This window comes from Erpetoichthys calabaricus, chromosome 3, assembly GCF_900747795.2.
Source record: "Erpetoichthys calabaricus chromosome 3, fErpCal1.3, whole genome shotgun sequence".
In the NCBI taxonomy this organism is placed as follows: Eukaryota; Metazoa; Chordata; class Cladistia; order Polypteriformes; family Polypteridae; genus Erpetoichthys; species Erpetoichthys calabaricus.
This window is the reverse complement of record NC_041396.2, coordinates 201,830,096-201,855,463: the sequence shown is the minus strand read 5'-3', so window position 1 is coordinate 201,855,463 and position 25,368 is coordinate 201,830,096. Positions and strand designations below refer to the sequence as shown.

General features: G+C 35.9%; 1 protein-coding gene across 1 annotated transcript in view; it reads left to right on the top strand.

Moving 5' to 3' along the window:
* The window catches only part of ttk (ttk protein kinase), a 61,592-nt gene that overhangs the window by 1,483 nt on the left and 34,741 nt on the right, over positions 1-25,368 (top strand). Inside the window, exons 3-8 of the mRNA XM_028797664.2 lie at positions 10,566-10,788; positions 12,125-12,231; positions 14,394-14,540; positions 17,063-17,174; positions 21,893-21,968; positions 22,068-22,162. Coding sequence (XP_028653497.1) covers positions 10,566-10,788; positions 12,125-12,231; positions 14,394-14,540; positions 17,063-17,174; positions 21,893-21,968; positions 22,068-22,162 — 760 coding nt within the window. The remainder of the gene's footprint in view (positions 1-10,565; positions 10,789-12,124; positions 12,232-14,393; positions 14,541-17,062; positions 17,175-21,892; positions 21,969-22,067; positions 22,163-25,368) is intronic.

Sequence of the window (25,368 nt, the reverse complement as noted above, 5' to 3'; positions counted from 1 at the left end):
CTCTTGATATTATACCACCACGTCTCTTAGTGGAAGCCTCTGATGTGTTGGGCCCACCCTTATTAGCCATCATCAATGATTCTATTAGTTCGGGAGTTGTGCCCTCATTTTTTAAACATGCTGCAGTCCGTCCCTGTCTTAAAAAGGAAGAATTAGACCCTGGAGTTTTAGCTAATTTTCGTCCAATTTCCCAACTGCCATTTCTGGTTAAAATTCTAGAAAGAATTATTTATAATCAATTGGTTGATCACCTTAACTCCAATAATTTATTTGAGATCTACCAATCTGGCTTTAGGCGTTACCATAGTGTTGAAATGGCACTCCTGAAAGTGTTCAACGACATCTCTCTTATTACTGACTCAGGTGGTGCGGCAGTCCTTCTCCTCCTTGACCTGTCTGCTGCCTTTGACACAATTGACCAAGAAATATTGCTGATGTGGCTTGAACATCTTGTTGGGCTTAAAGGGGCTGCTCTTAACTGGTTCAGGTCATATTTAACTGGTAGACACTTTTCAGTGACTTTTAATTCCTCCTCTTCATCTACTGCTCCTCTTAAATATGGTGTTCCTCAGGGATCCATTTTGGGTCCTATTTTATTCTCCATATACCTTCACCCTATTGGAGCAATTTTTAGGAAATTTAACATTGCTTTTCACTGCTATGCTGATGATACTCAGGTTTATATTCCTTTCTGCAACTCTACAACAAATCAACTCCACAACTGTCTGTCTAAATTAAGATCTTGGATGGCTAATAACTTTCTTGATCTAAATCAAAATAAAACTGAGGTGCTTATAGTGGGTCCATCAGCTAAAGCCCAAATTGGTCTTGGTCTTCTCGGCTCTTTCTCTGTCTTTTTCAAACCTCAAGTCCGCAATCTTGATGTTACCTTTGATAGTAACCTCTCTTTTGAGAAACAAGTAAATTCTGTAGTGAAGAGTTGCTTTTTCCAACTTCGTCTATTAGGTAAGATCAAGCCTTTTTTATCTTCTAGGGATCTTGAGATAGCTACTCATGCGTTTATTTTTTCTCGCCTCGATTACTGCAACTCGCTGTATGCTGGGATTAACAAATCCTTGATACACAGGTTATAGTTGGTCCAAAATGCTGCTGCTCGCTTTCTGGTTGGGGCAAGAAAGTATGACTCTGTCTCTCCTATTTTGGCTTCTTTACACTGGCTGCCTGTCAGTTTTCGAATTGATTTTAAAATCCTGCTGCTAGTTTTTAAATCTATACATGGGCTTGCTCCTGCCTATTTATCTGAACTGTGTGTTTTACACCATTCATCCAGAGTTCTTAGATCTTCTGGTCAGCTGTCTCTGGTTGCCCCTCGAACTAAGTGTAAAACTAAGGGGGACAGGGCTTTTGCAGCTGCTGCACCTCGCCTGTGGAACTCTTTACCTCATCATATAAAGGAGTTGTCTACAATTGAATTGTTTAAAACAAGATTAAAGACTCATTTCTACTCACTTGCATTCAGTGACCTTCAGTAATACTGATGGCTTCCTCTTTGTGATTATATTACATTTCTTCTATTTTTTTTATGTATATAACATTACTTCTATTTATTATGTATTTTATTTTATGTTCATATATTTTATTTGTGTTTTATGTTAATTTGTTCTATTTTTGTAAAGCACTTTGGTCACAGCATTACTATGTTGTTTTAAATGTGCTATATAAATAAATTGACATTGACATTTTATAGTTGGATTATATTGGGATTCCATCCCAAATGTACTTGCCTGTGTGGGGCTAGTGTGTTTAAATAAATAAAAGCTAGTGTGCTTTTATTTATGTTTTCAAGAGGTACACAAGGAGGTGAAATGGGTTCTTAAAGGATCATGTACTGAGTTACTGTATTAGGGTGCATTTAACCTATGGGTCCATTTTAAAGTGACCAGAGCCATCATACATTAATCCATGCAAGGAAATTACTTGAAAATCGCCTTATATTCCCTGAACCTGCTTAATCCAACCTTACCATGGCTGGAAAGTGATTACATCCCAGCAGCTTCTTTGCAAATCACAGGGGTCCCTAAACTATTGAAATTTTTAATATGTAAAAGTTTGAAATAATATTTGGAGTAGGCTACATTTTCATTTCTTGTGCATCCTTTGGTAGAATCACCTCATCAAAAAGTAGCAAGCTCTTTTTTATTTTCTTTTCTTTTAATATGTACAACATGGATAAGTAAACGGCCTACCTTTTCTTAACTCCCCAAATTGTCCAGGTTTTAATGTCTCCAAAATGTTATGGCTTGGTTTGCACCCAACATGCAATCCTGCCAAATTATAGATGACCTGTAACTGACTGAAAGGGTATAGCTGTACATCTGGATTAAATATTAGGTGGCAGAGCACGAGTGTAGGGTTTTCACACTGCTTCTATGACCAAACGGCCTTGCTTGCTTGGGTCTTCAAACACCGTGGGTGCAGTACCTGCAAACTAAATGAAATGGCCACTGTTGCTGTTTATCATGGTATATGTGTTTTCCTTTATCAAAATGAAGACTGTCTGTATTTCTGTTATTGCCATTCTGTTCCCATAATTTTGATATAACAGTTTACGTCTAGATATACTTGAAATGGACTTGACTGACTAAAAACAGTCTGTTTTTGTTAAATTGTTTTGTTACTAGAAAGCAGTGCTTCTGGTTTTTCATTCTGTAATGCTGCAGTAGTCTGATCTTTTTACGTGACTTTTCAAAAAATGTTATCAAGCTGGACTGTTTTTAGGCGGTGGTTTTGATTTAGGTTTATTACTTGGCATATTCAGAGTTGTTCTTTTTTGTTTTATCATTGGCCAATTTTTTTTTATTTTTTTATTAATTAATTATTCTAAGAGGAGTAAAGAAGCAACTGGAAATTTGTCAACCATCTAGTGTTAAACTTTATCAGCTTACTACAAAATTATTAATCTAATGCTTCAAGCTATTTAAAATCAGAGTTGGGCTGTAGTGTACACTCAAACTAAAGTGTGTTGCACTACTTTCCGTGTTTACAATTTGCATTGAATTGAAAGCTACAAAGTGATTGTTACTTCTAAATTTTAGATTATATGTCACTGTGTACCCACTGTGAAAATTATGGCTATGTAGTTTGATTACTTTCTTACTCTGTTTGGTTATACACATTTTGAAGCCTTCCTTTATAGACACTGATATTATACCATGTTTTCACTACTTGGCTTATTCTGATTCCTACATTTTTCTTGAATTTTGTGTTTTAATTAAAATTCTGTTATATGGGTTTGGTGGTGGTTGTTTATAGGAAAATATCTGGGTTTTTTGTATACATTCAAGGTTTTATAGTTGCTTAACAAATGTTTGATAGATGCCTGTAATGTTTTAGCTCAAAATATTTGAACAGTTTTAATCTGTAACTATGGTACATATAGTTTTCTGGAATGGTGTACTGTTGGTTATAACCATAACCAATTATTTGAAAGGTTTGTATTGGGCTAGTGGTTACTTTTGCTTTGCAGAATATTATTTATTTTAGTTTGGCATGACTTTTAATCACTGCTGTAAGTGAATTGTCAATGGTGTTGTGGCTTAAATGGCAATTTTGGCACTACTTGGGTAGTGGCTTTTTTTTGTCACTTGCTGATTATTAGTCTAAGAACTCTGTCTTTCCAAAGGTTCATCAGATAACCTGCACATGGGCTTTGGGGTCATTTTTAGTCTAAAAGTTTCCAGGCGCTATGAGGAGATCAGAGACCAAAGTGTATTTGTGTCTTCAGTAGCATTCCTCTCCTTTTGACCCCAAGCAGTCCCAGATGCTATCAAGGAATAGCTCTGAATCTCTCTACAACCAAGTTCAGCTAGTGTATTCCTTTCATTTTTATGATACTTGAATCTGAGGCACTGATATTTCCAGAGTTTTTGCTCTTGTTTTCCCACTATCCTGCTAGGAGCGTCTTTTTTAGGTCTGCTGATTTAAGCGTAAGAGTAGCAACAAGCTGAAGAATATTCCTTACAACTTCAACACAAAACAGCCAGAATCATTTGTACAATTTTCTTTGTAAATCTGTATATAATGGGTAAGAATTGGCACTTCTCATTTTGTTGATTTTATTTTTCATTATTTTATTTAAGAATCTCGAAGTGTATACAGTGCAGTTCAGTGGTCCTGTAGTTGAATGATGTGGACAGCAGAATTGCACTGAGAATTTGCCACTCTGTTAAAATTCACCTGAAATAGGGAGCATGCACTGATACAGTGCGTTGCTGCATATAAAACATGACAAACCACCTCAGGATCCCAAATTAGAACCAAAGTGCAGTCATGCACAGATGACATCGTGGCACCATATTAGTTTGAATACAATGGAACAGTGTGAGGGGTTTTTTTTTTTTTTTTTTTTGGGTAACAGTGGCTGGAGTACCAATCTTGCCACCAACATCCGAGTTTTCTCTGTAAGATGGAGGACTTGCTTGAAGGGCTGGATGCAAGTTAACGTCATACCCAGGACATTGCAATTGCAAGTTAAGGGCCTTACAGAATGGAATCGCCTCTGGCATGTATGGGATTTGTAGCTGCATTTATGTCCCAAGCAGAAGTTAAGCATTTTACAGAAGATGAAGAAATCCTATTGCTAATTTAAGATATTTATTTGGGGCTAGCAGTATGCAGGAACTGGGTTTAAATTTCACTTGTGATGAGGGGGTGTGTACCCCCCAGCTGCCCCCAATATAACAACCTATGGAGGTTATTGTTAAAGGGGAATTGTAACATTAGGTTTGTAAAGAGTGATTTGAGCATCATGCAGTACCTGATTTAATGTGCCATGTGTATGTATCCACTAAATTTACTCGGTCACATTTTCTGTCCTTTAACAGAACCATACATGTTTCTTTAAATCAATGCTAAAAATAGTAATTCAAACAGTATTATATAATTGCTACATGAGATAGTGAATGCTTAAATAATTCCACATATTTCCATGTACAAAAACTATAAGTCCAGTTTATTGTTGTGTACATAGTACAAATAAATTTTACTTGCGTGTCTGCTCTGAACAGGTGAGAAAAATACAATACAAAATAAAAGTATAAATAACATGCACATGTACTTTGTCTACATAAACAAACATTTTATGTTTCAGTGTTTGATAGTTTGACATCCTTGCTGCTTGTGGATAGAAGCTGTCCTTGAATTTACTGATAAGTGCTATTGGCCCTGTACCACTTGCCAGAAGGGAGAATTGAGAAAAGTGGATGTGCAGGATGGGCAAAGCCTTAAGTCATCCTGTTTGTATTCCTAGCGCTGAGAGGGTTGTACATATATCCTAAATAGCAGCTGATTCTGGTAATATTCTGTGCCTCCTTCCCCATCCTGTGCAGTGCTTTACTTTTGTTGAGCCCAGCAGTTGTCATATTAGAATAAGATGTAGTCGGTGAGGGTGGACTCCACTGTGCACTTGTAGAAATTAATGAGAATAGATGGAAAAATGTGAGCTGTCCTCCAATATCTGAGGAAATAGATGTCCTTGTATAAATGAGAGATTTCAGTTTTTATTTTTTATAAATTTGCAAACTTTTCTGAAAACATGTTTTTACCTTTGTCATTATGGGTTATTATGAGAAGATCGATGGGCAAAAATGGCAACTTTATCTGTTTAAAACGTTTCAACACAAAATGTGCAGTTAGTGAAAAGGTGTGAATACTTTCTGAATCCACTGTACATTCAGTTTAATCTCTCTATATCTCTTATCTTTTATGTATCAATGAAGTAACTAAGCAACATATTCAACATGTTTCAGACTTTTCTAAAGTCGAAGACTCAACAGACTCCCTGCAGCCAACAGTCATTCGTTAGCATAACTTTTCATTACAATGACCACACCACATATATTTTATTAGTGATATTTATTTCAAAAGCCCTGTATTTTAGCCAGTGATCCATATTAAAGCCTCAGCCATGAAAATTGTCAGAGAGATGAAGTAAACCAGCATTCGCAACAAGCAAACAAGAGTGGAGCAGGAAGGAACAGCCTGAAGTAATAGTTATTGCAGTAGTATATAGTGTGACATACACAACAGTGTACATCTTACTGAAAGAACAACTGTAAAGCTGAACAGTGACAGGAGTGAGATTTGGCACCTGTGCATAAACAGTAGTGAAGGAGGTGTGCATTCTGTTTCCCTGTTGTTCATTTATAAAGTTCTCACTTGTTCTTTAGTACTGTCGACTATTTCTGAAGTTGATGAAACACTACAGTAGTTGCCTTCCATACCTTCCTCATGGACCAAAGTTCATTTTGTAGCACAGATGTTAAGCAAAAGATTTTGTGTAAAGGACTTGACATATTTGGGCAATTTTAAAAGTCACTTTGCTCTGATACAATGGCTAATTTTTGTGAAACATTAGTGGCTAGAAGACCACACTTTGAAAACCACTTTTAGAAGTTGCCAACCTGGTTTGCTAATCACATTTTAGCTATCATTAGCCGCCCCACTATCAACCCAAGTTAACTCCTTCATAAACTGTATTTTGGAAGTTTAACCATCACCTTGCACATGTAGACGTTTGATGCTTGGTCAGTTGGTGATCATTGCAGACCTTTCTTCAAATATATTGCATTTTATGAGCATACATTTCAATTTCAAGCCTATCTTAATTTTCATTTTTCAATGTTTAGCAATTTGACTTAGTTATGGGTGTTGTGGTGTTCTTGTTTTACAGTATTTGGTTGGTTGTACAAAGAAGCAGTCTATTAAGGGACGAGAGCATTTATGCAGTCAATATGTGAATTTGGGATGGGGGAAGTGAGAAATAGCATAACATTAGACGGAATGGGAGTGTCAAACAAAACCAAATATTATAAGGTAGACCGTCTTACCTATTAAAATTACCTGTACCATTAATTATTTAGGAGCCTTTTTCTCTGTGTCATGTTGTTTGTGAAGGTATGTTTTGGGGAAATTTAATTAAAAGTAATACATTAATTACATAGTCATTTTGAGCATACAGAAGTTTTTTGTCTTTTTATAATTATGTATTTACTACTACTTGATTCTGGGGTTGTTTGGAGAGTTTGCCATTATATTCATGGCATCCTATTATGGATGATTGTAAAGATTTATAATGAAAATAAATCAAATATATCAAAGTCTTTGAATTACATATTATTCTTCACATACCCTTTTAACAGATAAGATCATTACTGTGGAACTTGGTATTTTTTGTAAAGCATTTGTTTTTTAGGAAGAGCATGCACTCTTAAATGGTGTGCATGTAAGGCTCAATGCCAGACCTGCATGTGTTGGTTTTGTTGGTGATGACAAAATATTATCATCTGTTGTTTATGCTATCTTCAGATGGTTTGTTAGGTAAATGGTCTCTCCCTTGTTCCTTATTTGTCGGTGGTCTATGGCCCTCCTTCATTGGCTTTGGCTTTCTGTTTTCATCTTCCTTTCTCTACACCCTTCGGTTCATTTATTTTAAATCTGACACCTTAATGTTGCGGTATTCTGTAGTTCAGTAAAATACTTGTAAATTTGTTTTTTCATTCTTAAAATTTAAATCATTAATTTGCAGAGTTAACCCTATCTCTTAAACTTTTTTTATTTTTAAACTGGTGGTGAAAAACCTTAGCAAACAATCTGAATTCTCTCATCCTTTGGAATTTTTAGGAACGGGCATGCCATTTATAATCCTACAGGGTTGTTGAAAGCAAACCGATTTTATTTTTTTAGGCATTCAAATGTAATTAGAAAAAATCTGCATGAAAATTATCAGTATACAGTAGTACCAAACCTGACTTTTTTTTATCACCCTTTATTTTACAGGTCAGCCCTTGTGATTCGTGAGTTTATGATTCGCTATTTGGGGATCTGTCATTAGCAAATACATGGAAATATATTTTGCGAATTTTGTGATCTATTGTGGGAAACCACAGACGATGCTGTAGCAGCGCTACAAAAATAGACTGGAAATATCGGCATCCTTAGGAGTAGTGCTTCATTGGGCAGCTTCCCCATTTGCTGCAAAGCCTACTGGGTGAAAGATGAGGGCTTTAGCTTTAATAGTGAGTCGTAAGAAGGCAACAAGAAAGAAGTTGGTGGTGTCTTCTGTAATCCAGTGGTGCACTACAGCATTAAACAAGTTTTTTTTCTTAATTTATGTTCTCCTGTGCTTCCTTATTCATTGCGATTTCATCTGGGCTGGAAAATGTCTTCGTTTAGCAGTGCTCCCAACTTCTATGAATCTTCGCATACTGCAGCATTATTGCAGGACAAAACTTTGCATAACTTTCAGGAGGCAATTCACATGGAATTTCATTTCATAACTTTTCTGCATCTGCCAAATTGAACTGTGTCGAGTGTTTATCATTTTGTGCTTAGTATTTAATTGGATTTCTTTTGTATCTGTAATATTAATCATTTTTGTTGTTTACCACCATAAATACACATACAACTTTATTATAACAGTTATATTTTGTAAAGATCACTAAAGAACTGCTGAAATGTACTTTGTGGAAGGCGGTACCATGCATATTTGTTTCAGCAGCAAGCTTCACAAACGTGATTTACTTGTTCTATCTTGCAAAACGTTGAGAGAAATGCATCTTATTTAGTGCAATAAACATTAAATTATATAGTAATCATGGATCTAAAATGTTTTTACGGATTTTTACATTTGTGGGTTTCTGCACTTGTAACCCCAATGAATCGCAATGGATAACACTACGAAACCTTTCATCTTTTTAATATCCGAGTTATTATGGGAATAATAAATGGGTTTTACTGCATTTCTTTTATTGAGGTGAGCATTGAATCTTTTTTTTTTTTTTTTTTTTTTAGATTATCCAAAACGCATGACAGTACAACTGGTAATACAAGTCTATATAATGTAAAAGGTCCTCCCTGTGTTTTAAAAACACTCTACAGTAAGAGTGTGAGTTCCCACTTCTGTAAAATTCTTAAGGAAGGCAGCACCTTGTAGTTGATCCTAAAAAGTCTTGATTTGTGGTCTTTTTGCCATACTATACGTAACTTTGAACATCTTTTACTTAAGTTGATGTTGTATTATGTTACTTTTAGTCATGAGTTTTGTTGGACTTGCCAACTGCAGTTGCTGATCTCATCGCTAGACCATGTCAGTTTAAATTACTTAAAATTGCTGGCTATGCCACATTTCGAGATTAAGTGCTGACCTTCCAGCCCAGTCGTGATCACCAATTTTTTTGACAGCCAATGATGTGCTACCTGATGGAGCCAGCACTCCATCAGGCAGATTTTTTTCCCCCCTTTCCATTTTCCAATCTGTCTGGAGTGTTTATGTAAAGTAAAAAAAAAAAAAAAAAAAAAAGAGACAGATGAGCTTGTGTTTTCCACATTCCTTATTCCTCATCACTGCATTATATGAATTGTACTTCTGGATGAGCATTGTTTCTCAGCTCTCAGGCACACAGTACCTGCCCCTATGACAAAAGTCAAATTTTAATTCTGTTTGATTTTATCAGAGCAAGTCGCAGACTAGTTCGACTGAGTTGCTGGGCATGTGTGTCATGTTATGTGACCAACTTCATGGGAGTTCACTGCCAAATGCTTCTAACTTGCTAAGATAATGTAAATGAAGGCTAAGACTGAAAATTGTTGGAAAAGTTGCCTACTGCAACATAGCTTTTAGTTTTAGAGGTTTATTGATGTAGAATTGATGATGTTTTCTGTTACTAGTGATTTCAGCTTTATGGAACAAACCTTTAGAACATTTTTTCTTTTTTCCTTACCATGTTATGAAATTTGGTGTGGGACTGAGCTTTTACCCACACAAAGTTAGTAATTCCCAGGCTGAAGTATTTTTTTGTGACAATTATACATAAATTCAAGTACTAAAAGCAAAACTGATAAAAAGTTTAAGTGGCAGAAATGTAATTATTGATGGTTAAAATGACAGTGGTAAATTTATTTAATTCAGAAGCAAATACATATGATAAACATGAAAACCAAGATTTGATAATGACAATGAGCAATTTTAATGAAGTATAATTGGGGGCATTGTAGGGAATAAGAAATGTGAATATCTGATCTTTAGCATCATATGTCATTAAGAATTTTTTTAGTCAGTTGTGTTGTGTTGTGTTGTAGAGGAATGTGTGAGCCTAAAACAACCTTAGCATCTTTAGCTTAAAGTTCTTATCATTCTAGTGGAAGAATGTAGAATAAACTGTGTGAGTTTTCAACTAACTTCCTCAAAGAAGAGCAGGTTAGGATATTTGGGTTCTCTAAGCTGACCCAGTGTGTTTGGGAAGGGCCGTGCAATGAATAAACTGGAGCCCCACTCACGCGGTGCCTTGTTCCTAATGGTACTGGTATAGGCCCTGAATTGGATGTGTCCTGTTAGTAAAATTATTTTTATAAAATATCACTTTTGAAACTTATTCTGTCTTTAATTTCACCTATACTTTTAAGAGTTTGATTTGTGGGAAAATATTAAAATATTATACAATGGTATTTTGGCTTTTTTGTGAAGAATTAACATGTGCACAATAAAAATGACTAGAAAGATTAATCAGCTTTGTCTTTTATAAATTATTTTTCTTTTTTTCTTGTAGACAATACAGAAAATGTTAAACAGATAATGTTATCCGGCTCTCCTGAAGAATGTTTTACATTTTTGATGAAAATTGAAAAGGATGGAAACCCTACTATAGATCCTAAGTTTCATAAAAAGCTGATTGACTTGTACAGCAAGTTGTCTGCTTCACTGCCTCCTGAAAAGCACAGCAAAAATGAAAGCTACGCTCGCATTTTAATCAGATTTGCAGAACTTAAAGCGTAAGTACAAAGATCTTTTCTAAAATGGCTTTTCATCAAGTAAGTTGACCTCAGAATTTTAAAGCAGAATCTCCACTATTAACTCTATCAAATCCATTAAAAATTTCATTAGGATATTAAAATATATATTTTTTTCCAACTTAAGAAATAGATGAGATACTACAGTTGTTCATGCTAAAGGAAGGATGGGTTCACTTTTTTAGTGTTGACAATTTAAAACCACAAATGTGTAGAAAGCATAAAACCAAAAGTTTAAACTGAAAATCTAGAAGAACTGGCCACTCTTACAATGGTCTGTTAATGAAGTATCAAGAAACTGTTTATAGAAACAAAGTTGATTCTGTCCTTGACACTGACACTCTGGGGATTGCAATTTTCTAAAACTGCAATTCATAATATTAGAAGAATAGAAGTTGAATGATGCTTTTGCTCTAAGTATCAACTAGATACTTAGATCAACTAGTCCTCACAGGTGGCGCAGTGGTAGTGCTGCTGCTTTGCAGTAAGGAGACTGTGGAAGATTGTGGGTTCGCTTCCCGGTTCCTCCCTGTGTGGATAGCGCTTTGAATACTGAGAAAAGCGCTATATAAATGTAATGAATTATTATTATTATTAGATCTATGTTTTAAAAAGAAAGGATATGGCTCTTTACCTGTTTTAAGTCTTTGGTGGCCAGGCACGTGTTTAGACTTTTCTTATTGTATTATTAAGTTGAATACATGATAAGTATATTGAAATCTCATCCCATTCAAGACATGCAGTGGTGGTAGAGTTTAATAATTTGAAAATATTGTAATTTAAGACCAATGCCATTTCATAATGTATTCTGTATCTTTTGTCTGTCAGATTAATTTGTTTGGCCCTTTTTGGAAAATCAATGAAAGATTTTGTTTGTTTATTCTTTCCATGAAAATCTTTTTAAAGGCAGCTTAAGTGTGAATATATATACTATAGTCAGGTGAAAGTAGTATTTGTTTATTTGATTAGCTATAATCTCTCTTATTATTTGTGACTTTGTTTTTTGCCTAATGGTTAATAGAAAGAATGTAAAATTCGTGAGTGAGTTAAAATTAAGAAAAAAAAATGTTTGAAAAATTAAGACTCTTCTGCACTAAAACCCATGGAAGCATTTTATATCTTCCTAAATTCCAAGCAATGTAAAAGAAAGGCATATTTTTTTTTAATTTCTGAAGCAGCAGATAAAAATCTATATAAATATAAGACTAAATGTATACAACTTTATAATTGTTTAGATGATTGAATAATGTTATCATTGAAAGTTGTGCAATGTTTGTTTTGTGTATTATTAAAGTACATATTTTTATGGTTTATATAGCATTCAAGACCCAGATGAAGCACGAGATGATTACAAGCTGGCTTCACTAAACAGCAAGGTTTTTGCCTTTGTTCACATTTGTTACGCACAGTTTGAATTATCACAAGGTATGAAATTCAGTTTCCATAATGTGCCCCTATATACGTATAGCTCTTTATTCTTAAGAGTATGGCAGTTATTTGAAAGTGCATTCTTGCCTAACCGTTTTATAACTTGGCTGAAAATTTTACCATCACCTCATTATGCATAAGTGGAGTGAAACTTCTTCTGTTAGTGCTTGCCATAAAGACTTCTTCATTTTGTATCTGCCCATGGGCTGATGAAATCTTAACTTTTCTCTTGTAAAAAGCCTTTAGTTATAAATATTTGGTAGTGTAAATTATTTTTATATTGCACTTTTTTTGTGATTAATAACTTTTCCATGGTATGCTAGGAAAACATCACTTCTCATGAAAATTTTTTTTTCTCAGTTATTTTCATAGTATAGTTTTTAACCACTTTATCTGAAACTAATTTTATTTGTCCAAGATTCCCTGTAGCTGCATAAATATACTGTAAATCATTACTTTTAATCTGCAGCTTGCTGATTTATCTGATATGTGCCAGTATATTACACCTCCAGTCGAATGCATTTCTCTCAAACCAAATAAGGTACCTAGATTAGTGTTACTTTGTGTACATGTAAGGTATTTAAATGAGCATTGTCACCCCTTGAAAAAGGCTCCAAAAGCAGCAACTTTTACACCCATTGAAAATGTAATGATTACAGCTTGCCTGAAGAAGGGGCCTGAGTTGCCTCGAAAGCTTGCGTATTGTAGTCTTTTTAGTTAACCAATAAAAGGTGTCATTTTGCTTGTTACCCTACTACTGTAGTTTAGCAGGATTAAATTTGTGATGATTTTGCATGATCCTAGATCTGTTGATTCTTCAAAACTCTTAAAACTCTTTTTGAATGTATCCTAGCAACAAATCGTAAACCTCACTATGTAAACAAGTATTAGTTCACATACTTAACTAGTTTCTGTGCATGGAAATCCGTTCAGCCATGGCCTTGCCATTTATAGATGAGCGACTGATTTCAATCGGTGCGCAGATAATAAAGGTATATAATAGAGAATTTCAAGTCAAAAGAGTTTTGCACAGTCATCAAGATCTTTTAGCCTATTCTGATGATCATCTTTTTTTAAGAGAGAGAGCTTCAGCTGAGAGGGATTTTTATACATCAGAAATGTATTATTTCCTTATATTAGGAGCCAAATTCAGAAGTTGTGCTGTCACGACCACACAGACAGTGTGCATTGCTCTGAGGTTTTTTGGAAGCAGCACCTTTTTTGTATGTGGCAGGTGATGTGAAAATCTGTCAAACAGTGCTATTTGTCAGTCAATTCGTAACGTCTACTTGGCCCTGAAACACTTGTAAAACTCTAGAGTTTTTATTATTTTTCCTGGACACCTGAGTGTGCAGACAATTGAAGCGTCTTTTTATGCCATTGCAGGTAATATATATGCAAAAGCCTATGTTTCTTTAAAGAAATTTAAAACCAGACTAATATTCTCATTTCCGAGGATTCCCTAATGATTGGAGCATTGTTTTTTTTTCTGCTTTTGCAGCGTTTCCTTTTGTACATATTAATTACTAGAATTCATCGTACCCCTCCATTAAAAGTGGAGCCTGGGAAAAAAAATTTGCGCTGTTTCTTTTGCCGTCTCTATCCACTAATAAGCGACTAGCCTAGCTGGATTCAATCATCTGCACTTGAGGATTAGATTTGCCGATCATGTTATTTTGGAGAACCAACATAATTGGATGAGTTAAATTGCCATTAGCTGATCCAAAATGAGGATTCTGATCTTGGATGATGTCAGCAATGTAAGGAGAATACCCCTCAGATGCTGAGAACAGCTGCTGTCTTTGGACTGAAGTTCAGGCATGCTGTGATAGACTCTTGGCATTATTATATTTTAAATTGATTATATGTTAAATGAACCTGCATTTTTGGTAATATTGCTTTCGGATGTAATGTGGAATACTTGCTCACTGGTTACAAAAATTGCAGTATACTTTATAACAAATGGCTAGGCAGTCTTTGAGTTAAAGTTAAATCTTGCATGATCGACTTCAGTTGTATTTCAGAGAAACACATTGGTTTCTAATAACACAAAACGTATGTCAGAATTACATGCATGTTTTATACAGACATAGCATAATTAGTTCAGTTTTCTTTTTGACTAATTTTGTGTTTATGTAACAGTTCTGTTTTATTTGTAGGTAATAGGAAGAAATGTGCAGCAATACTGGAAAAGGCAAAAAAAATAAATGCAGCTCCTATTGAAATGGTGCACTTGGCAATCTACAATTTAAAATATGGGAAAACACAGCTAATAGTTTCACCTTCAAATAAAGAAAATAAATCGGGTAAGTAAATCCTGATATAACTGTGTAAGAAATTTTGTTCAGTTAAAATCTGGTAGTATAAAATATATTAAAAAAAATTTGGACCCTATTAAGCTTATTTTATTTAGAACATTTATGCGTCTTTAATTGTTTGCAGCAGATTTCAAAGAACATTGGTTCTTTGAACAGAGGAATGAAGGTCAGATGATGGTAGATTTTGTGAAAAGGATGGACAAGGCTGTGGTGAATATGTATTTTAAGAAGAGGGAAGAATACAGGGTAACATACAGGAGTGAAGGAAGATGCACACAGGTAGATTATATCTTGTGCAGGAGAGTAAGTCTGAATGAGATTGGAGGTTACAAAGTGATGACAGGGGAAAATGTTGTTAAGCAGCATAGGATGGTGGTTAGTAGGATGACGTTGGATGTCAAGAAGAGGAGGAGAGTGAGGATCAAAGTCAAAGATCAAATGGTGGAAGTTGAAAAAGGAAGACTGCAATGTTGACTTCAGGGAGGAGGCAAGACGGGCACTGGGTGGCAGTGAAGAGTTGCCAGATAGCTGGGCAACTACAGTTTGACATCTGGACAGAGGAAGGAGGAAAAGGAAGCCAGGTGGTGGAATGGGGAAGTACAGGAGAGAGTAGAGAATAGGCTTGCAAAGTAGAAGTAGGTAGTCGCTTCAAATTAAACTTTTCAGTAACACATTTCTTTCACTACCTTCAAATTAGAAACTTTGTTAAACAGAACCTGCCCAATTTTCCTCACCTCCCACCTACCTTTTATGCTGGAAAAAATATTGATCAGTCTTGAGGACTCGGACGACATTTCCGTAATATATAAAACCATTTTATAGTCCCTCCCTTTCAAAGATCCAAGAGTACAGTGGGAAAATGATCTCTCGCTCAACCACTCAGAAAAGGAGTGGAAGGTAGCAATACACAGAATTCACTCGAGCTCCATATGCTCAAAGCATACAATTATTCAACTCAAAATTACATATTAAGCACACCTGTCTCTTAAAATTGTCCAAAATGTTTCCAGGGCAAGATCCAACCTGCAAACGTTGCAATCAAGTTCCAGCCTTGTTGGGTCACATGTTTTGGGCCTGCACCAATTTAACATCATTCTGGACCAAAATCTTTAAATTTGTTTCAGACAGCATTGGAGTCACAATCCCTCCTAACCCATTAACAGCTGTGTTTGGTGCATTTCCAGATGGGCTTAAAGTGGAGAAGGACAAACAAACTGTAATTGCCTTTACTACACTGTTGGCACATAAACTTATCTTTCTCAACTGGAAGAATCCTAACTCTTCTATTGTAACTCAGTGGGTAACTGATGTTTTATACTATATGAAATTGGAAAAAATCTAATTCTCACTTAGAGGATCTGTACAAAACTTTTTCAAAACCTGGCAGGATCTAATCAATAACATTTTAGAATAAGGATTTAAATTGAGGAAGCAGAGTCCCGCCCCTCTTTTACTCCATTTATCTTTACTCATTATTTATCTATTTACTCATTTTTACTAGCTTAAAGTATTACTCTGCTGACCTAGCTCTCTTTCTCATGGGTGGGGGTTGATTTGTTTTGAACCTATTTTTGCAAAACTTGACTTATTTGTATGGAATGTTATTTGATTTTAATAAAATCCAAAAAAAAAAAAAGTAGGATCGTCGGAGACATGCAGGTGGGATTACATCTGGGATCAGGCGATTAGACAGGAGTCCCTGTGACTAGGTGGGGATATGCTCAGGAGAGGAGAGGAATGAAGATCAGTTGGAACAAGACATAATACGTGTGTGTGAGAATGAGAAGGAGGTCAGAGGAATGGTGAGGATGCAGAGGGTAGAATTGGCAAAGTTGGAGGAGTTTAAATATTTGGGATCAACAGTACAGAGTAATGGGCATTGTGGAAGAGAGGTGAAGAAGAGAGTGCAAGCAGGATGGAGAAGAGTAGCAAAAGTGATTTGTAACAGACTGGTACCAACATGAGTGAAAGGGAAGATCTACACGACAGTAGTGAGATCATCTATGTTACATGGGTTGGAGACTGGCACTGACCAAAAAACAAGAGACAGAGTTTAAAGATGTTAAGATTTGTATTGGGTGTGACAAGAATGGATAGGATTAGAAATTAGTATGTTAGAGGGTCATCTCGGGTTGGACTGTTGGGAGACAAAGTCAGAGAGGCGAGAATGCATTGGTTGAGACATGTGCAGAAGAGAGATGCTGGGTATATTGGGAGAAGGATGTTAAGGCTGGAGCTGCCAGGTAAGAGGAAAAGAGAGGCCTAAGAGGAGGCTTACGGATGTGGTGAGAGAGGACATGCAGGTGGTCAGTGTAACATACATAGCAAGATGCAGAGGACAGGAAGATATGGGAAAAGATGATCTGCTGTGGTGACCCCTAACAAGAGTAGCTGAATGAAGAAGAAGAATTGCTTGCAACTGAGAAATGTGTATATTTGTTTTTGCATAAAATTTCACTGTTGTAGCATGCTCTTTCTTCATAGTTTCTTCTGTATTATTCCATATGCAGATCCATCACATTTCAGCATACTTGAATTTAACACCAATAATTTGTCTTTTGCAAATGCTTCCGTGCATCATGATGGACATGAACAAGTGCGACTTGATACTGCTGAAAACCAGTAAGTAGTATTTGCAGTTTTATATTACATACTGTATCTCCAAGCAGCCCATCTGTGGCCATGTTCTACCACTCTGAGTTTATTATTACCCATTTGATATTTTAAATCTATGTATCACAAATTCTGACAGAATAGCTACATTTTGTGAATTAATTATGGTGTGTGTGTGTACAATGTACTTCAAATTATTCAGCTGTTTTTAAAGGAATGCTTTCTTTTGTCAGAGCTGTTACAAGTCTGTAAGATGCTAAACATTTTTTAAAAATGGTTGTGAATGTCAATTAAATACTTTTTGTTCATTGTTTCTGAGAACTAGCAAGATCCGATTTGCTTTTGCTGCTTTAATGTACTTTAACATATATTTTTGTGCCATGTTCAACATCCATTTTTTATATATCACAACTAACACAAAGCTAAAACTTACACTTGAAAGTATTCTAAATTCAGGCTTACAGTACTGTCAATCTCCAGTAACCTGTCTTTATTTCATGTTACACTTTCCCCTTAATCTTGTCTTTACATGTTAACTAGGTATATAGGTCAGGTTCTCAATGGAGCATTAGAAGATGTTGTTTTGAATCCACTCTTTATTCAACATTATCTGAGTATGGAACATTCTTCTCCTCCTCCTTCACTCTGTCAATTCCTTGCTACTGTTCCAACTGCCATTTTCTATATTAGCACAAGATGGAATTGCTCCCTGGTTGATCCTGTAATGAGCTAAACAGCAGGGTTTGGGTTGAATGTTTCTGTAGTCCATTTAGACAAGTATTCATTCATCAGGCATGAGAGGCAATGTCTCACAGATGGTATCTGTACTTATTTTTAATAGAATTTGAAAAATCTTGCCCAAGATACACTGCTCAAAGGCAGTGTAAGAGACAAGTTAATCACTCTTTAGATGTGGAAGTAACAATCTGGATTGCTTGTCTTCATTATGTTGACCAAGTCATACACAGTGGAGGCTTCAAAATACTATGCTGCTTGTTTTAAGACCATTCATTCTCTTGTAGTGCCCTCATATTACTGAAGAATGCTTGTTAGTGTTGTATTACCAAAACTGTGGAGGCTTCGCATTTCATGTGGCCAAGTTGAAGGATCAAAATATTTATTCTTTAGATTTGTGAATTAGACCTCTCAGTATATGATCCTCGTCCCTGTCAGCATTAGTACTGGTAGTACTGGTGTCTTTCCTGAACTTGCCATCACCATCAAGCAAAAGTTTAAACTGTTCAATGGTTACCAACATTTTGTCTGAACTCTCCAATGGTCAGCTTTCTTATTGAAATCAGAGAGATGTCAGTGTAATTGAAAATATTTTAGCAATGCTCAACACAAACGTTTGAAAGTGGTATCCAGGCTTGGCAACTAGGCATCAATTTACATACAGTGTCAATCAATGCATACTTTTTTTACTCTGGTTGAGTAGTTGGTTTACACATCAGATAACTTAGAAAATAAAAGTACATTTTTATTATACTCTTGTTCTTCTTATATCTTTAGGTTTAGCTATTATCCTTAAAATTTCTGTTTGTGTGTGTCAGCTGTCCAAACTTGTTGTTTGCAGGAGTACATTTTACATATGACATCAACCTTTCTCTGGTATATACATTTGCCTTTTACGTACTTAACCATTTCAGCAATTCTTCTTCGTGACCTTTCTTAAAACAAATGCTTATATATTTCAAAGTGTACTGCAAGCCAAAATACTTAATTATTGTTACCTCTAAGTAATTCTCTCACAATAATCGTACAACGTATACCACAACAGAACATGTAACAACCACACAATATAAATTGCTACAAAGTGGTCAGTTAAATTAAAACGGAGTGCAGTCTGGCTGATAACGCAGTTCACTTCAGAAAGGAGTCCTATATTAAATACAGCATATATTCTATATGGGAGGAAGGTTGTAGTTTCTGTGCTGTGGAGTAATGGATAGAAAAGCATGACTGGATTTGCGTAAGATAAACTATAAAGAAGGAGCTTATTCTTAAGATAGTAATACTGTATGCAGAGTATTTTGTAGTTCTTTAATATTTTTCACTTTTGAAGTTTTTGCATTATTTTTTCGTTTGCTTTACAGCGCTTCATTGGTTTGCTTTTTTTGCACTTTACCTGGTTATTTTACCTTTATGAACCCATTTGGAAAACAGTACTTTTTTAGTTCCTTTCCCAGTGTTCTATGGATTCACCAGAGTGAAATTCAAACTTTTTGACCACTTCCATTTTTCCAGTAGAGAGAGTTGGATTTTTTGACACCCTGCTTGTAGAATTCTATTTTATCTTTCCTCTCTGAATGACCGGGCAAATGTTTTCTACTTGATGTAACCATTCTTCACAGCTGTTTCAAAAGACATGATAGTGAATTAGGCTGCATCAAAGAAACAGTACTGGACAGTGTGGACACAAGTTATCCAGTTACTCTGTTTTTTGGCCTAGCTTTCTTTCTCCTGTGCGGGGGCTGATTTAATTTGAACTTAGTTTTGTCAAGTTTGACTTGCTTGTATGGAATGTTACTTCCTTTTAATAAATTCGATATTAAAAAAAAAAAAAAAAAAGTATTTCCTGATTTAAATCCAATTGCACATACATTTCAGTTGTTGAACAGGAGACTAAAAACAGATATATGTAAAGAATTGATAAATACAAAGCGTGTGTGTTTTTTTTAGTTTTATATAACCTGAAATAGTTTTCTTTTCATCTTAAATCCAACCTGGTTGTGTATATTATATGAAATAGCAGTTTTATTATTAATCAAATAGTGCTTCAAGAGCACTGTGTGTGTAGTGGTTTATGTTTGTGTCTGCATATTCCTATATAATATATATATTTTTGTTAGTGATGTATTGGTGTTATTTTATTTTTAAGCTAGCAAAATACCCGTGCTTCACAGCGGCGAAGTACTGCCTTAAAATTTTTATTAAGAAGAAAAGTAAACCTTTTTAAACTGAGGGAAAATATACCAATAATTATTTGTTAAGGATCTGTTTGTATACTACGTTGTCAGTTTGGCCCTCCAGTTGTAATATGACCAAGCTGTGAGCTTACTCTTGAGCATGCAATGTACAGTTGGCCATGTGAAAAACAATCTTGCCTCAGATCAATGCCAACCTTTTGTAGGGTCTGTCCCTGAGACTTGTTAATTGTCATTGCGAAGCAGAGCCTTACTGGAAATTGGAGGCGTTTGAATTGAAATGGGAGATCAGAGGGTATAACGGGGATGCGAGGAATACAAACTCTCTCCCCTGAACCACTGCCAGTAAAAATAGTTGCCTCAATTAGGTTCTTTTGCAGACACGTGACCTGAAGTCTCGTGCCGTTACAAAGTTTCGGTGGCTGTAAGTTTCTCAGTAACATTATTGGTGCCCCAACCTTCAAAATTAGATTATGCTCAGGAGTGCCTTTGAGGATTCAAAGTGTGGAGAAACTCTACCGGATAGTGCACCGCGTCTTCCACCTCTACAACTGAATCCACAGACTGATATGTTTTCGGTTGTGTAGGTAGTTCTTGAAGTAAAATGTGGTTTATAGTCGTAGTCATGTCATTTCTTGGTGTCAGGATAGCTCTCTCCCTCAACCATGACACGTCGTTTTCATGGAGATTTCGTGGATTGAGGTAAACATTTTGAAGAAGGCTTTGTAAGAGGCATTGGCGGTTGTCCAAAGGTGTAAAATATTTGGACATTTCGGTACACTTGAAAGCGACAACCGAACAATTCAGCGGCAGGCATCAACTCACATACAGAACCATAAGTGAAGGGCTTAAGCATTTCACTCTTATAGTGCTCCTGTGTAGTATAATTATCTCCTGTACCGTCATCAGTCCACACCTTGAACCTGTCCCAGTCATTCAATACATACAACACAATGTTCTTCCGGATATCAAGAGTGAGCCTGATATGGCCGTGCAATATGTAACACAGAGAATGGAAAATGCAGGCGCCATCTCTGGGCATGGAAACCACTTGGTAAGTGATAGTTCTTTGATCGATGGTGATCACCTCGATAGATATGTTAATGGGGGTACGGTTGTAAACTAAGTCTAAAATACCTGCACAATAACTATAATCGTAATAAACGAACAATAAAACAGTGGAGAAACCGTGGATTAAATAAAAAGGCTGCAGTTATCAGCAGGGAGACGTGAATAACGTGGCGAAGCAAGGAAGGGAATGAAGAGACAGGAGCGACGGACGGCCTTATATAGGCAGGCAGCCAACCACGTGGGAAGCGTGGGGATGGGGGACCCAACGCCGCCTCACACGGCGACCAAGCTACAGGCTATGGATGTATATATGTACGTAAGTAGGATTTCTTGAAGATGGGCTCATAAGTAACAAAGACCATTGGAAAGTTCAATATGGCGGCCGACAGTGGCGTCATATCACTGAAATAAGTACGTACATTGGTTTTGGTTAGCGCAGGAAAGCCGCCTACCAAATTTCGTGAAGATGGGGCCATAAATAAGAAAGTTTAACATGGCGGACGTTGTCGACCGTTATGCGTAGAATTTCGAAATGAACCCTGCTTAACTTTTGTAAGTAAGCTATAAGGAATGAGCCTGCCAAATTTCAGCCTTCTACCTACACGGGAAGTTAGAGAATTAGTGATAAGTCAGTGAGTGAGGGCTTTGCCTTTTATTAGTATAGATTATATTTTAATTTGATATATTTCAGTCATGGTTCTGATTAATGCCCATTAATTCAATTTTCAGGCTTGAAAAAAGAAATATTTCGCCAGAAGGTCATGAACTTAACAAAGATGCAGAATTCAGAAGGATTCATAGAAAGGTACAGGTTTCCTGTCAATTTCATGCCTTTCAATGAGGCTTAAAATGTATTTGTATAATGGTTCTAATATCTGGTCTTGAATTTGACATTTTACTGTAGCCTGATGAATTTCCTGTACCGAGTTTAGTGACTCCAGTATCTCAAAACAATTTGGTGAAATCTGATGCTCTTGCCCTCAGTGACGGCATGAAAAGGTAAGTATTTAAGTCTTATTGCTGTCATGTTTCTTCTACACTCTGTTATAATTCTTTGCTAAAGTAAAATCTCAGAAAATATATATGCTAAGAAGTGTGACAAAACTGTATGTATATTCTGTTTTGGTCACTCTTTTAGGCTTGTCTCATAACTATAGCTATAAAGTAGGGCTGGGAATCAATTTAAAAAATAAACAATAATCGGTTAAATGTATGAAATTAATTGTATCTAACATTAAAATATGTAATTATAAAATTTATAAATCATGAAATGTATACACACTGAATCACAAAATTAATGTGGAATTAACACAAAGGAATTAAAAACAAAAATAATAATAATAATAATGGCTTAGTTTAAACTTAAACAATGACCTTAAATTTGAACTTTTAGTAAAATACTACTTGAGCAAGTACAACCTCAATTTGAATGCATTCTTTAAAGGCAAGATGAAGAAAAGGCAATACTAAAATGAGGCCAATGTGTTAATCCTCAAATTAGCATACAAGGAGGAGGAGGAGGAGGTGGTTAGGAGTATGTGCTGATACAGCACATTGCCGCACCCACCACATGACAAACCAACTCAGGACCCCAGGTTAGGACCGAGTACAGCCATGCAATGGGTGACACCTCAGCACCACACTAGTTCAGTTGGAATGGAACCAGTGTGTTTTGTGGTGGTTGGAGTGCCAATTCTGCCACCAACTCCCAGGTTTTTCCCTGCAGGTTGGAGGGCCTACCTAAGTGTCAAAATAAAATAAACAATCGAAAAGGCTATTGACTTAAAATGCACTGCTAAAGGCTGATTTAATTGAAAGAATAAGCATCTCTTAAATGGGCATACATTAAAACTTATGTTAAAACTCCGTAAATACTATCCTCAATTATTCAACACCATCAATGCCTTGATACAGAAGTGTTTTCGAACTGTTGCGCCTTGAAAATAATAGTGTACTGCTGTTGTGTCCAGACCTGAGAGAGACACGATCCTCGGGTGGTAGAGACCTGTCTGAGAAGGATGGGACTACCTGGAGAAGCTGACATAAAAGCAGCTCCATGATCACTTTTTTTTGCAGATGTAGCACTTAGAGAGCACTTTATCAACTAGGAGAAGTGCCTGGGGTTCATCTGCCTAGGTGTATGTTTACCAGCAACTTTAACCGAGCTGAGGGCCAATGGGCTTACAAGTTGCCTCTGACCCCGGATCAGTGGAGTGAGGCAGAGAGAGGACCACATGTATAAATGGACAAAGTAGCAAGGAAATGCATCTGTAGTGCTCGCTAAGTGCTGTGTCTGTGAACAGCAATCTCTGAACTGCTTTTTTCACCGCCCCCTGTCCTGCCACTTTGGACAGTTTAGCACATCTAGGAGATCTAATGCTTTTACTTCAAATTATTCAACTTTTTTCAAAGTAGTGCTATTTTTGTCAGAGCTGTTACAAGTCTGTAAGATGATAAAAAAAAATTAAAAAATTGTTGTGAATGTCAATGAAATACTTTTTTTTTTATGGTTTCTGTGAACTAGCATGATCTGATATGCTTTTGCTGCTTTTATATGCTTCAATGTATATTTTTTTTGTGCCTTGTTCAACGTCCATGTTTTATATATCAGAACTAACACAAAACAAACAAGAGAAAAGTCAGTCTCAAAAGCACTAAAGCATCAATAATGACACTTGAAAGTAATTCAAAAAAATAACAAGAACTTGGGTATAAACAATAAAAATAAAGTTGGAGAAAGTGTCACCAAGTTTTGACACAAGATTTGTAATATATTTTTTAAATGGTCAAAGGTGAGAGGGTTATCATATATTAATCTACATAATTTAAAACTTACACTTGAAAATATTCTAAGTTCAGGCTTACAGTACTGTCAATCTCCAGTAACCTGTCTGTATTTCATGTCACACTATCCCAATAATCTTGTCTTTACATGTTAACTAGGTATATAACCAAATGTGGCCATATATTTTTTTTTTTTTTTTTTTTGGTCAAGTTCTCAATGGAGCATTAGAAAATGTTTTGAACCCACCCTTTATTCAACATTAAATGCATCCATGGTGCACACTAAGTGCTGTGTCTGCGAACAGGAATCTCTGAACTGATTTTTTTTCACCACCCCTTGTTCCCGCCATTTTGGTTGGTAGAATCGTGGTGTGCTGTGGGGTGTGTTTTGGGTTACAAAAAGTGTTCCATCACAGGAAAATGGCTGGAAAACACTACTCTGCCTACACCTTCGCTCCTGGCACACTAAAAAAAAGATCTCTGTAGCTGCTGTCTCACATAAAAATTGACACTGTGCATCACTTAGATGGTTATGTTGCATTCTTTGCATAAATTAGTGAAGATATTGCAAAGTTCAATATGAGTAGGGATAATCATTATACTTGTTGTTATATTGGGACAGTCAGGACTGCAAAGAACCTGACAGACTGGAAAGTTAAATACAGTAGTGGTAGAGACATATTTAGGTTTTTGCTACCACTCAAGGATAACTTGTTTAGCACTTATTTGATATGACATTGTTTCGATCATCTTACAGAAATGTGAAGTGGGGGAGTGTGTGTGTGTGTGTGTGTGTGTGTGTTAATGTTTCCATCTCAGCTTTTTCTAGCATGGCACCAGGACTGCTGTAAAATACCCCATTTTCTCCCACTCCCCTGCACCTATGTCAGTATGTATAAATAAAGAATGAACACCAGTGCTATGTATTGACATGTGGCGTATCATTGAAGCATATAATATGAAATTTTAAACCTTTAAAGGAATTTTTCATAAAATTTTTAAAGATAGTATATAAATATGGTACTGTATGTGTGTGTATATATTTCTTTAGGTGCACACAATTTTTGGATTTATTTTTTCATAGTAATATTAAAAAAAAAAAATTACATGGAAATGCCGCACTGACCAAAGCACTACCTGAGGAATTTCCCTCGTGGCTGACCCTGGATGCGAGAGTATTTTTTAATGAGTTAAACATGACAAATTTATTGCAAAAATGAATTTGGTGGCCACTTTTTTAGGTATATTTTTATAGTGCTATGAAGGAATTCATTTTTCCTTCCAGGTCACCTTAAATTCTTTTAATTCATGGATTCAGCAAATCACTAGACACATTGCTTATGGATTTTGGTTCATGTTGACTCAGTGGCATTTCTTCATGCAGTTTTATTGACCACACATTCCTACTGCAAGTCACTTGT